Genomic DNA, 14788 nt, shown 5'->3' with positions numbered 1-14788 from the left:
CGACTGCATCTTAATCTTAAACTTCTGGTCAAAAAAGGTTGAAAATGAGAACTCATGATGTTTTTTCAGACTATTTTGTGATATTTTACACACTCGTTTACTTAAATCAGTGACGCAGCATGCAACAAACTGAGTTAGTCGTTTGTAATTATGTAATTCAGTTAAGTCACAGCCACATTACTGCAATAGAAGATCCCTACGACTGGATGAGGGAGACGCTTGTTTTCTTGGTTGGATTACTGCAGATTGGTGGAGGAACACATTAAATATATTCGTTCCAGGGAGGATTACTAAGACTCATTTACTTCATCCTGACTACTCTGTCTTAAGGCTTCTACTGCATTCTTAAGACGATGGCGGCGCGACTTGCACGTGGGGAGTTATACCGTTATACCTCATACCGTTCAGCAAGAATTTGCAATCAGCAGCGTTACAAAGAGAAACGGTTTGTTTAAGCAGATACCTTTTACCACAGCGATCGAAAAAGTAATTTGACAGAGGAGGTGACTTTAAAAGACATCATCTTCTACCGTCAGCAGCCTCTCAGTATTATCCTCCATGGAGCTGGGCTGCTCCCTGGTGAGTTAAAGCTGCGCAGTAGGGTTGTATGTGACCTTCTGCCCCCACTTAGTTAAAACTACCGGGTTGTTTCATTCCCATCATGCAAACGGCACGGCTCCTTCGTTCTTTTCATTTTGTCACACACTTGTCTCTGACCCATCTGCCTCTGTGGTCCTCAACCTCAGAGAACGTTCAGGGAGTCCAATCAACTCTCCAATTCCCTCCCGCAGAAAAATAAGGTCACGTCAAGCCAGTGATGAATTTGCTCTCAATGCTGCCTCTTTAAGCCTCACTGCAGAACTGAACTGCAGATTGAGTCGGGCAGCTGGATGGTTGGAGGAACAACTTGTGCCCAGCTGTCCTTCTCTCTGGCTTGAATTCTCCTCGGGGCAACCAGTTCCTTCACGTGCCGCGGCACACAACCTCATGACGGCCTCTCATCCTCATGAGAGTAGGTGAAAGAGGGAGGAATTTTTTTTGTGTGCTCAGGTGTCATTTTATCGACTTTTTATCTGCTTTGAATTCTGGCTAATATTTATGAGTAACATGTAACGACATAAGTATTTTTGTATGTTATTTTATAACGGATCCGGCCCGCCAGGGGGTCCAGCTCGGCCCGCCGGATGACTTTGCTAAGTGTGAAAATTACAGAAAGACATAAATTGCATTTCTATGAGAATATGGAGGTTTATGAGTACAAACATTTTGTAATTTTTTTTTAATCAATCCAGTAATTGCTTCAAAAACAGTGTAAATGCGACGTCTGCTCCAGAGGAAGAAGCGCTCGCTGCTCGCTTTCACAAAGCGAGGGAATCTGCAAAGGAGAGCCCGGGCAGATAAACAGTGGGCTGATGTCTGAGTTTTTGGTCTTTATGTTTCTAGTTTATTGTAGAAAGACCTTAAAATAGGGTTTATCATCCAAAAACCTTCACCAATGATTTAAACATAAGAGAAATATTGTCATTATGTATGCGTTATTATGCTATGAATTTACTGGTCTGGCCCACTTGAGATGAAAGTGGGCAGTATGTGGCCCCTTAACTAAAATGAGTTTGACATCCCTGGACTAGAGTGAGTCAAAAAATGTTCTGCCAACAGGAAAGCAAATAATAAAGAATCAAAACTTAGATGTGAACGTTAACTGTTAAAACCAAAACAAGTAGCTGATCAATCAAAAGGAAAACGTACCTAAACTGAATCATTGTGGAGAACATTAAAACGAATTACATGACTTTTTCCCAGATGGTTGTATTCGTTCCTCGGAGTTTGTGTTTAGCAAGTTCTGCCTTTTGGTGTTTTTTATTCATCTGCTCTATTTTTTTCCAAATGTTTGGAAAATTTTACACAGATAAGGGATTAATAATGCTCAAAAATTGTGTGAAATTACATATTTTTTGATTGAAAAACATCTATAGGCAGAGGACCCTTAAAACCTCAACTTTTAGTCTTTTACAAACTTAGGGACATTGGCAATTTGAAAAAAAAACACATTATATGTAAAAGTTCTAGATTTAAGATTTAAGTAGAAGTACAGAAGCAGTATTAGCAAAATTACAAAAATATAAGTGTCAATAGTAATAGCGCTATAACTGTAGTGGAGTAAGAAGTACGATGTATTCCTCTGAAGTGTAGAAGTATGATGGGCCACTCAAAAATGACCAAATACCTCAAACTGTGTTTAAGTAAAGGAACTGACTTTGTGTGCAATATTATTTTAGTTGACTCACTTCCTGAAGCCGCAGTTAACTGTTTTCCCTGCAGGTTGCGGTTTATAATGCTCTTTATCCAGTTTCATATGATGCAGTGGGTGAAACAGTCTATCGATCCGAATTTCATTGGTTCTTATTCATGCAATACTCATGTTATCTCTCTGTTCCTCCAGGTCAATCTCGAGCGAACATGATCCCACTGAAACAGCCACGGAACATCAAAGCCTCCAATGATACGTTGGCCTCCATCGACCTGGATGGACTCGCTGACCAGCCAACGCCTAAAGCCACACCACCCCCACTCCCCAAGAAGGCTGTTCCTCGCTCCAGTACTGAACCCAGCCTGGTGGGCAAAGAGTCAATCCAGGGACCCCTTCGACCCCGGGCCGAGGCTAAACCAGGGGGCACCAACCTGAGTGTGGCCAACCCTCTCTACGACTTGGACTCCACCTGGGAGACGGCCAGTCAGAGCTCCTCTCTCAGCTCCGAGCCTCATCGAGCGCACGACCACGAGAGCGGTGACTCTTTGGAGAGGTCATCAGCTGCCACGGCTGCCAGCAAGGGCTGCCTGACTAACAGCGTGAGCTCTCTGGCCCCCCAACCTGCACCCGCTGCATCCAGCGCCACCACTGGCAGAGAGAGGAGGGTCTACCCAAGTACAGAGTCTCTGGCCGGAAGGGGTCGGACAACCGGACGAGGTGCTGCTGGAGGACCAAACCCCAAACCCCAGAGGCCGGCTCTTTACAGGGGGTTAGACAGCTGGGACGAGGTGGTGGGGAGGATCCGGGGGCTTCACACGGACACCCTGCGGAAGCTGGCAACAAAGTGCGAGGACCGTTTCATGGCTGGCCAGAAGGATCACTTGAGATTCGGCACCGACAGCTGGTCCCACTTCCGGCTGACCACTGGGAAACCCTGCTGCGAGGCGGGGGACGCTGTTTACTACACGGCCTCTTACGCCAAGGACCCACTGGTCAACTACGCCATCAAGGTGAGATCTCGCTTTCTGTTTATAGATCAGTTGGTTCTGCCAAACGACAACACTCAGATTGACCGTTTCTCTTTTGACGCAGACGCCTGTTTGCCTTTAACCAGGAGGGTATTACTGACTCTATTACTCTCAAAGTTTTGTCTCCTTTTTAGAGACTAATATTCAGTCTCATGCTTACTTATCCTGTCAAGTTTAAATCGGTAATGTCTTGATTTAATACTTTATGCCACATATTGTCTACAATTGCATCTAATATTTAAAACCCAGAAACTTTAAATGGCCCTGAAACACTTGACTACACAAGCCGAAAGTAGTTTGTCTTACTTTACAATCAAAGGCCCAAAACAGCTACAGTTCATCCTGTATGATTTCACCAAAATGGTTCAATAAACAGCTGATTTTTCAGCTTGTTTTTGCTTTGATTTAATTAGTGTGTTTTTCGATCAGTAGTCCTTTCTATTTTCCCTGTATCAAGAAACCTTTGTAGATCAATTTGTTGTCTGGTGCTTTTCGTCCTTGCTGTAGATTTAGGAAATCCTGGTTTTGTTTGTGTTCAGGAATCTCTTCCCACCGTCTTTGCCGAGGTGGAGGAAGGTGTTTATGCTGAAATATTGGCACCTAAACTTTATGCCCTTAGGTCACGTGCTTGTGCAATAAAACCTGTGTGTGCTTATGTTTGGGTTTCATAATTGTCTGAAGGTAGCAGTTTCATCTTCGGTGTGTACGTGGATATGTGTGCGTGAGATAGAGGAGAAAAAGCAGGAGAAGAGTTCTGAAGCTAAATACGAAGCCTGTATGGATGAAGGTTGCATTATTCACAGGATATAAAACCCTCTGTGCTCCACGGCACTTCAAAGCTTTGCCTTCATATTAGCAGCAGGCTCAAGAGAAAGTCGTTTTTTTTTTTTTTTATAATGCTCATTTATAAATAAGGCCACCAGGAGCAGCAGAACACAAATGGGCCCCAACTTCCCAATTAAAAGCTCCCCAACTCTCCATTTGAATGTGGTCTTAACTGTGCCGCTGCTTTTCTTAACCCCCTAAGTGTAGTCGATCCTCCTGCAAATGAGATTTTTACATGCTGTGATATTTTTTAATGCTGCGCTACTTATTCATAATCCACCTTCAGAATGTCTGTGTGAAATCTCGACTCTCGGAGGGATTCAGCGAAGGGCTCTTTGAAGCTTCACAGCATCTCTGAAATGTCACCATCAGGGAAAGGAGAGGGAACAATAAGTGACATTGATTGTGTTTACCTGGAGCGCCGGGTTACAACCAACAATGCTGCTGCCAGCATGTGGTATCGAAACAATAAAAAGTCTCCAAAGGTCCTCAAACAGCGATCAGCAGGCAGCTGCGGTTCAGAGCCAGCGTGTCCAAACAAACATCCAGTGAAGCTGCACATTCCTAAACACTGACACAGTGTGTGTCCGAGAGGAGTGAACTGGCACACACTCCTACATGCTCCATCACAGTTGAATAAAATCAACATAAATCATGAGAGACCGCAAAGACTAAAGTCAACGTTAATAGACGTAATAAAGTGAAAATATTGAGGTTGTTGGAGTCATAAAAGAACACGCGTGCAGGTTTACAGCAGCCGTGTTCGTGTTATTCAGAGTCAGAGGTCAAAAGGACAGGAAGTCTTCGAAGTACAGCAGATTAGAACAATAACTATTATCATACATTAACTTTTAGTAGAATCCCTATCATGTAATAGTTTTACAAAAATCAGTTGTCCAAAGTTTTGTGTAATAATAAGACATAACAGGGGAATTCAGTTCATTACATTAAACTCAGTTTTATGTGATTTTTAATACGTATCATGATTTATGTCAAGGATGGCTGTCGCTCACATAATCATCAGTAATCATAGTGTCATAAGTCAATCGTACAAAAAAAAATAAAACAAGTAATTTATTCTTTTCCTGTAGACATGCAGCTCTAAAAGGAGAGCCTTTATATTTTTTTTAATTTCTATGTCCAAGTCCTATTTTATGAGAGAAATCAACATCTCATGTATTGAGATTTTCATTCTAAACTACAAAGACTAAAAGGTTTTTCACCACAACGTTGCATTTGCAGCATACTTTGCATTGACAGTATGTATGTTGTGTTTTAACAACACTTAAAATGATGCCAAATATAACTTTAAAATGAACTCAAATCACAAAGCAGTTCTGTCATTCTATATTTCAGCAGACACTGTTGCAGGAGTTAATTAATTGTGTATTTGTAATGTCAATAAATGCACATCTTATGTTCCCAAATTCTCTCCCAGAATCTTTATGTTATTGTGTTTCTCAGGACATTTTCAGACATTTTTGACGGAGAGATATTTGCTAAAGTCGGTCATGTCAGCAGATATTACAGATAAACAGAATCTAATTTGATAATTACGAATAAACCCACCCTATTAAATTAATTAAAAAAAAAAAATTTAAAAAAAAAAAAAACCTGCTGTTCAACCCAGATATCTCGGTCCCGTGTCGTGACTTCGATCCTCTGCCGGTATTTTAGTGAATGCTGTGTCTTCTGCAGAGGCTGATCCCATCTCCGAGTCGCCCTCACCTCTCAGTGCTGTGATCAAAGTGTAGAAAGAGAGAACGCTGCAGCAGCTGTCACTGTGGTTCAGAGGCAGAGAGGCTCTCGCTGCTCTGACAGCCTCAAGTCTGCTCTCTGCCTCATTCACCTCCATATATCATTAACGGAGCGAGCTGCAGAGAAACACACCAGGACAGACTGTTTTCACCCAAACTGAAAAGGGTTTTTTTTTTCACCTCTTGAGTTCTCCAGTTCATCCTCTGCTAAAATGGTGTTGTTGTTGTTGTTGTTTTTTATTCGTTGCTGTTTGTTTAAAGTCTCTCGCGGCAGTTTTTGTTGCCTGCGGGCTTTATTTCTATTCCATTCAAATTGGTCGCTCAATATTAAACAGATGTAGATTTATCGGAATTATAGAAGCTTTAAAAAAAAAAAAATACTCGCCAGAGAAAACAAAAGGTACAAACTTCAGCTCACATAATATTAGAAATGACATGTTATCCATATTGAAAGATAAGGCAGGCTATTCATATTCTAAACTCCTCTCTCAATATCCTCTAACTACCGCAACCTGTCTGTGGGAAGTCTAAAATGTAATGTTTTAAAAGAGCTTCAACATTTTCCCAGCAGCTGAGCAACCTATTTTATTTACCAAACATCACGTAGACGAGAGTAAGCGATGCATTTTTCGGAACCACCGATCAATACACGTCTGATTCTCCATAAGTGTTTCCAACAGCAGAGGGGGTTATGTGGCACGCACTCAAAACACAGCGCAGTGCTCATGTTTGTAGGAGGAAAGGAACACAACACTGAAGGGCAACAGTGTGACTCATTTATGTTTTGTTTTTTTCTAGACTGTATGGCACAAAGGAATATGCTGTTTCATATTTATCTGAACAGAATAACTTTCTTTGTTTGTTGTGGTGTTTTCATGGTCAAATAAAATAGTCAAAATGCAGATTTTTTTTTTTTTTTTTTTTTTCCTTCCTCGCGGTGTCGGCAATTTACAGTAATTCAGCGAGTTGCTTCACCGTGAGAAATGTCTTGTCTCAAACTCAGACGTTACGTTAACGTTCGTGGTTCTCCTTCTTTGTCTTCTCCAGATCTGTCGCAGCCAAGTGAAGGAGACCCAGCAGCAGTTTTTCCACAGCCTCGCAGTGAGACAAAGCCTGGCGGTGCATTTCAACATCCAGCAGGACTGTGGACACTTCCTGGCCGACGTCCCTACGCGCCTGCTGCCCTGGGAAGAGGAAAAAGAGGAAAAGGAGGAAGACGATAAAGAGGACGAGGGGCCGGCGGAGAAAGAGAAGGAGATGAAAACGGACACAAAAATGACAGACTCTAAAGCATCTGCACCAAATGGTAAAGTAGATGAAACCCCGGCAGCCGGTCACATGAACGCGGCTGGCCGCCTGCGGAGCAGAGTGGTGGTCATCACACGCGAGGTGCCCTTCCAGACGGTGGCGGACTTCGTCCGAGAAGGAACGGCCAGACATTCTCACAACCCCGAGCTGTACGAGCGCCAGGTCTGTCTGCTGCTGCTGCAGCTGTGCTCCGGCCTGGAGCACATGAAACCGTATCACGTGACCCACTGCGACCTGCGACTGGAAAACCTGCTGCTGGTCCAGTGCCAACCCGGCAACCCCTGGAATCTGGACCTACTTGAGCCCAACAACAACAGCGGCGGCGGCGGCGGCGGCGGCAGCGGCTCCGGTGCGACCGCCGGCGCCGCCGCCGCCGCCGCCAACGCCATCTGCCCCGCCCGCCTCATCATCAGCAACTTCTCCCAGGCCAAACAGAAGAGCGCTCTCATGGCCACCGACCCCGGTACGCTGCGCGACCAGTCGAGGCTGGCGCCCGAAATCGTCACGGCGACTCAGTACCGCAAGTGTGACGAGTTCCAGACGGGGATCCTCATCTATGAGATGCTGCACCGGTCCAACCCCTTCGAGGAGTCGCCCGAGTTGAAGGAGCGCGAGTACACGTGGGCGGACCTGCCGCCGCTGCCCGTCCGGTCGCTCTACTCGCAGGGCCTGCAGCAGCTGGCCCGCTTACTGCTCACCGTCAACCCCTCCGAGAGGATCCGCATGTCCGAGGCCCGCGCCTGCCTGCAGTGCCTCCTCTGGGGCCCCCGGGAGGACTTGTTTCAGGCGCTGGGCTGCAGCACCGCTTCCAGCCAGCGCGAGGCCACCCTGCAGAACTGGCTGGACCTGAAGCGGACGCTGATGATGATCAAGTTCGCGGAGCGCTCGCTGGACACGGCTTGCGGCGTGAGCTTAGAGGACTGGCTGTGCTGCCAATACCTGGCGTTTGCTACCACAGACACCCTGAGCCGGGTGGTGCACATCCTGCAGCAGCCGCAGCATCAGCAGCCGCAGCAGCAGCAGCATCAGCAGCATCAGCACCCCCCGTCTCAGAACCAAACCCATCCAGCACACACCTTCCACTTGACTCAGTCACAGCCACTCTGAGTTCCTCTGCCCAACTGTTACTATGGCAACAGATCCACCTTCCCCTGTGCGGTCCCTTCGCTGACGCTAAAGTGTGATGTAAGCTCATAGTCGGCTTTGTTGTTGTCGCAGCAAGCCGCCGTGTTCACCTGAAGCCAAACGGCCGGTCGTTCTCTGCCTGCTTCCTTCGCGGAGGGATCCATCCGCGGGCCGACCGGACACGGCTTCACGGTCAGGGTTAGGAAACGCAGGTGACCGTGGCTCTCTGACACGGTTCTCAAGTCAACTCCAAAAACAAAAGAATCATCTGATCAGCGATGCCCAAATCTTCACACCTCGAGTGTTTTCACACTCCGACAGCCCGAAACGGAAGAATTTACCAAATGTTTGAGGAATAATTGGAAGGTTTTATGTTTGTCCGCCAAGTTGTGCAAAGACTGCAGAGCTGTGAGGTCTCTGTATTGGATATCATTTGCATGGCAGCTGTCTGCGGGGATTTATCTGAGGCAGTGAGACATGGAAAAGTGGATTTGGTTTTTTTTGTTTTGTTTTTTATACTAAAAACCTAAATCATTTATACAAAAGTTTCATCCGACATCTAAAGATCCACCACGGTTAGAGTTTTGGAAAGGAAACTGGAGACAGCATCAGCAAATGGGAGAATTTTGTCCCAATTATTTAACTTATTATTACGTCGGTGTTGTATTTTAAGCAACACTTTATTCTTCAAAGGCAAATTAAGAGAAATGAAGGGAACGGGGGAGGGAGGGAGGGGGGGGGTCGGGGGGGTTAAAAGAATTCCCCGACAGTTGATGGATTCGTCCTCCTCAAAATAAAAACCTAACCAGGGTGACTTCCCCTCCTCCCCCCCCAAAAAAAATAAATAAAAATAAATTCAAATAGACTGACTGAAAAGAGGAATATGTTTTAACGACTGAAGCCAAAAAAAAAAAACACAAAAAAAGAAGTTTTTACCGGAAACGTTTGAATTTATGGACATAATTTAACCGACTCGTTGAATCTCTTTTTAGGGTTCAGAAATTCAGAATCCATTCTGCGGTTGAGTTGAACTGACCTCCCGCCCTCCGGGCCGTCGGATCGTGTGCGCGGAGCTTTGTGGAGGCAGCTGAAGAACGCTCGGCTCATTTTGGCTTCGCAGTCTTTTTTTTTTTTTTTTTTTTTTTTTTTTTTGAACGATTTGAAGTTGAAACGGGACGCCCCCCCCCGGCTGTCAGTTTGGGCTCTCAGTCGCCGTACGTGCAATTAAATATCCTACTTTTGTTATTTTCTCCCGGAGGTATCAGCATATGAATCTTTTTACAGCGTTACGCAGTCTTTTACTAATCTTACCTTCCGTTTAGTTTTGTGGCACATAAACTGCGACTTCAGACACAAAGTGAAGTTGGGCGTAAAGAACTTCTTCCAGAGGACGGGATGTTTCAGGGACTGCAAAAAAAAAAAAAAAAAGTTTGTCTTTTGTCTGTTGTGTTTTTTTTGTTGTTGTTGTTTTTTTGGTTGTTTTTTTTGTCAAGTAGTTTTTGAATGGTTCTGCGTTACGGACGACATTTGCACATTTCAGTTTTGAACGCCGGCGTTCCTCGACGGAGGCCGGAGGACACGGAGAGACTTTTAAGGAAGAAGGCTCGAGAGGAGTTCCTGTGAATTTGAGGAACTGGATTTGTTTTGCAGCGTGTGGAATGTAAACGTTTGCCCGGACTGAAACAGACATTTGGACCTGGTCTCATCCGCTTCAGCGACACCCTCCGACTGAACCACTTTGCTGGCTTCCATTCTGTTTCCCCGTCCTCTCTGTCGTCGATCCGGCCAGTAGGATGGTAAATCCTGCGTCGACGCTCCCCGTCGCAAATTTATTCGGCTTGAATTAACCGGGTTCTGCGTTATTGACCGGAACCCTCCGGCCCGGAGTCAGTGGAGGCAACACGTGGACACGAGCTTCCAGTTTTAGTTGTGGTCGCGATGAACAAAGCGCCCACAACGCATCTTGAACAGAGAATTAAGAGCTCGCTGGACATTGTTTCCAAACGCAACTTTTCTTTATTTGCTCTGGTTGTGTTTTTTTTTTTTTTCCTTTCATATCCAAAAACTGCGGTCGTTCAGCTCGTCACTGTTGGGATCAGGATCCTGTGTCTGTTTCACTGCAGATGTGCTGTAGAAAAAAAAACTTCATGGTCCACGGAGCGAACATGAGACAAAGCAGGTGTGAGTCTGTCGCTGTGTTTAAAGGGTTTGTGTACTGAGGAATGTGTGTGGGACGGCACTGGTGGCTGTCCTTGTATCCAGAGATTTAAGCCTTTATATAGTATATATAGCCTTTATCTATTTTAATCCACACACTATTTTGTCAGAGCACCTCTGTTTCTGTCTAATATTCATATATCCATTAAAGCTTTACTTGACTTTGCATGTTTTGGGGGGGGGGGAAGAAAAGGGAGAGCAGGATGAATAAAAAAAAAATTAAAAAAAACACATCTTATTGTTCAGCTGCATCAACACACAGAACAATGTACAGTATTTTTACGCCTCTTGTAAATGTACCTGCTTAGGAGAAGAACCACTTTGGAACGCACCATTGAAATTCACCAACAGTACGGACGACAGCAGATGTTGTTTGCTTCTTCTTCTTCCTGGTTTTCTGGTTTTCTCTTTGCGTTGTTAATTGCCACTGAACCTAAAAACAAAAGCTCACTGAGGCTTTCTACATTTGTGTACAGTATGTCTCCCGGCCTGCCGCCACTTATTGTTGATCGAGTTAACCAACAGTAACAGAACAATAAATATATGTTTTTATATATACACTTTGCGTCCCTGTGTTCTTGCTGCTGTGATTTGAGCCCGCCAGCAGGGAGCGACTGGAAACGGCGCAGAAGACGAGAGGAGTTCAGTCAGCGATGACAAAGTGAGACGTTTCGCTGCATCGTAGTGTGTTGAGATGAAGAGGATTTTTATTTGTGCAGTTAAAAACTGTTTGTCTGCAGTCCTTCTGTACCTGAACTGATAAGCAGGGTTCCCGCGTGTCCGAGAATTTCAGGGAAGTTCAATTTTTTTTTTTTTTTAACTCCTTCCCAGACAGGGAATCTTTTTTTTTTTTTGGCCCAAGTCATGAAATATCAGGGAATCTTTTTGGCTTGTTTAAATTTGAGTTGCCATTTATCAAAATATAATATTTTCTGTCTTTTATTGATGACATTTCGGTTTTACTCCCTTTCTGTTTGTCAACAGGTTGCAAGCGCTTCAGTAAATATTTTTCTTGTACTTGCTTAGGAAGATAAAAACATGCCAGGAAAATGTCAATTTCAAGAGCTTTGGCTACAAAATTATGAATTAAAAGACTGAATGATAAAAAAAAAAAATATGACAGAAAAGCTAAAAGTAAAAGTTTGTAAAATTAGTATAGCTCTATTAAATTTGGGAGGGAGCCATTGGCAGCCATTTAAATGGTAAAAAGCATGATAGCTTCTTCCTGTTCATGCTTGAAAAAGTTTTTTTTGCACAAGGGTCCGTGTGTTTATAAGGGTGCAGTAGCTTTAAGCAGTGAAAAGATTTGTACTGAAAACGGCAGTGAGCTTTCAAATTGATGAGTAAAATAATGTGTCTTGTTTCTTGTCTGCTCGGCACAACAGCAGCCAGTTTTTTTATGTTCATTATATGAGTTATATGGAGTTTCAGCTTTTTAGTCAGTGCGAGTCTGGGAACAGTCAGGGAATTTGACGTTTGATTTGGAGTGGGAACCCTGGATAAGATCCGTCCTCAAGCTTCTGTCTGGTAATGATCCTTTAAATCATTTACAGTGGCCGTACTAAAACTGGAAACATATTTATCCCGTCAGTGGTAATGGAACTCTAAAGAAACCTACAATCTGAGGTTTTGAATTGTTTCTTATAAAAACTTAAGAACACGCACGCCACATGTTTCTTTACCGGATCATCTCGGTGCATCTCGTGTGTCATCGAATCTTCGGTCTGTAGATGGTCATTTCCACCATTTAATACTGGAAGATAAGGTTTAAATTACACTGTCCAACAGCAAAGTACAACATGTCCTTGTTGTTGTTTTTTTTTAGACTGGGTAAAGTTTGATACGTTTCTTTTATGGCGACATGATGTTTCTGTCAGCATCCACCACCAGATGGAGACATCGCAAAAGGCAAAGAAACAACCAGCGAGCACCGCTCTCCTGCTGGGAAGCCTCTTCACTGTCCAGCAGTGTTTACTTTGACTTTTAGTGATGGTGAAAGCTGTGAGAAGACAGCGTATGAGGTCCGGAGGGTGAACGTGAAAGTAGATGTATTCCCAGCACGTTTGGGAAGATTTGCTATTGATGAAACCTCATGTCATTTAGCTTGAAGCAAAAAAAAAAAGATGAGATTATCCTATCCAGGCTGGGATTATACGCTTATCTATACATAATACTGGATGTCTTACTCAGCTGCCTCGCTCTTCCTCTGTAGATGAAAAGAGGACTTTCTTTCATAGAACAGAAAACTACCGCGAGCAATGTTTTATGTTACGTGTTTGGCAAATTACTGCAGTTTAAGGCTTGTTTCGGCACACCGTACCGCTGTTGGGAGAAAAAAAAAGAAGAAAAAAAAAAACAAAGTTTCGTTCTCAGTTGCTGTTCACAACATGCATTCGCCTTTCTGTCTTCCGCTGAGTGTGACAGCTGCAGCAGAGGACGGGCACAACAGGAGAAAAGAGAAAAAAAACAAAAAACCACGTGTTCACTGTGGATTCTGTCAATGCAACACGGACACCATCCAAGGAAGCAATAGAATGACAGCTGCTGTTCATATAGAAGGATTTTTTTATTTATTTATTTTTACACCGGTTGCAGGAGTCTCTGGGGGTTCAAAGTGTCTGAATCCACTGGGCAGTAAAATCAAACCGTGGAACCAGAGTGATGCTCCCAACAGATTTATCACCTGCATTATGAGTCATTGCTTGATAAATAATCGAGCTGAATGAAGTCAAAGCCAGACTGGGGGTGGAGGGGGTGGAGGAGGGGGGGAGGGGGGGTGTCACAGGGTCCCACTGCAGGGGGTTTATTCATCAGACAAAGTGAAATCAAATAACATGTTCTATGTTAGAGAGAGAACATGTATTTTTATAGCTGCATGTCATTAGAGTTGCCACAGTGTATATTCCCAAATGTTGCAACTGATGTGTTATTGAGAATGACCTTGAACTCATAGGAATTTGCACCCTAATAAAAAAAATAAATAAATAAAGATGCATCTCTGTCAACAGTGTGTCCTCCAAGGTGATCAGAAGAAAAGGCGTGTTAAAGACGCTGAAGGTCACGACGACAGAAGGAAGTCCAACCTCGACACTTTGAATTGGCTTCATATTTCACCACTTAAACTGCATTTTGCCACGTGGCTTCATAAGAGAGCAGCGAACTAAAACTGGCAACGTGTCCTTCTGAAATCTTAAAGTAAGAGAGTCTCAAATTACAGCTGCCAGTGACAGTCTTTGAATTTGATTACTTGTATTAACCATAACTTATTTGTATTATTTATTTAACATTTGATTTTAACTTCTTTATTAGAACTTTTTTTTCCATCTATAACTTCTTATAACTTATTTTTAGATGCTGCTGCTCCTTTGTGGGTGGCTGTGGCTCAGATGGTGGAACAGGTTGCAGGAGCAGGTTTGGTTCCTGGTTCCTCCTGTCTGCATGCCGGAGTGTCCTCGGCCAGGACGCTGATGCCCAAGCTGCTCCTCATGGCAGGCGAGCCTTTTTGGCAGCTCCGGTGTGTGAATGTGTGCGTGAATGGGTAAACAGTGTAAAGCGCTCTGAGAACACCGTGTTGAGAAAGCACTGAAAGTACAGACCATTTAGCTTACCTTGTATCCACCATCTATGTTGACATGTTGATCTGTTGCCGTGTGACTGGGTGAGCTGGAAATGAATTGGCCTTCATGCGTGGGATCAATAAAGTTGTCTGAATCTAAATCAGAAATAAGTCAATTAAGTTAAAAGGATTTCCAAAATTCCAGCAGGAATTATAATGATTTTATTAAACACCGGTTATAATGAATGAATAAGAATGTTTGCCTTCCTAAACGGTGAAAAACCCTCTAACATTCTGTTACACCAATTATACACAATTTGACTACAGCTTATAAACTGTGCCTCATTAGAAAGGAGCACCTCAACGGTTTACTTCATGTGGTGCTGACTTTGCTCTGCTGGCAGATGAAGGACATGAGGAGTAGTTTAATACATCTTTAATTTGATAATCTGGGGAATGTCTGGATTAGAAGAGGAGGAAAGATGTGTGCTTTCCATCAGAGGTGTCATTTCTGCACCCTGCCCACCTCCAGTACAGACAGTTACACAATTTCACACTGAATCATCCCTAACAGCTCAGATCTCTGAGGAAGAGGGGAGGAGGAGGAGGAGGAGGAGGTTTGTTCTTGGGACAGAATTTGATCTGTTTGGGGGGGGTCAGAAGATGATTATTTTTTGTGGGCGTCAGGTTGTGGAGGGATGATGAGGAACACTTGAGAAGT

At 43.9% G+C, this 14788-nt stretch overlaps 2 protein-coding genes across 3 annotated transcripts in view; one reads left to right on the top strand and one right to left on the bottom strand.

Annotated features, from left to right (window-relative positions):
- Positions 1–9149, top strand: part of peak1 (pseudopodium-enriched atypical kinase 1) — a 104389-nt gene extending 95240 nt beyond the window's left edge. For both annotated transcript variants that reach the window (XM_069695341.1, XM_069695340.1), the window contains 2 exons: positions 2444–3261; positions 6909–9149. In XM_069695341.1, coding sequence (XP_069551442.1) covers positions 2444–3261; positions 6909–8276 — 2186 coding nt within the window. In that variant the 3' untranslated portion in view covers positions 8277–9149. The remainder of the gene's footprint in view (positions 1–2443; positions 3262–6908) is intronic.
- cdkn1cb (cyclin dependent kinase inhibitor 1Cb) overlaps positions 1–14788 on the bottom strand; it is a 227257-nt gene that overhangs the window by 4776 nt on the left and 207693 nt on the right. The window lies entirely within an intron of this gene.

This window comes from Brachyistius frenatus, unplaced genomic scaffold (genome assembly GCF_029030835.1).
Source record: "Brachyistius frenatus isolate BFR_SWC_R1_liver_20210118 unplaced genomic scaffold, ASM2903083v1 Contig_19, whole genome shotgun sequence".
NCBI lineage: Eukaryota > Metazoa > Chordata > Actinopteri > Embiotocidae > Brachyistius > Brachyistius frenatus.
Note: the sequence above shows the minus strand (reverse complement) of the source record. Positions and strands in the feature narration are given on the sequence as shown.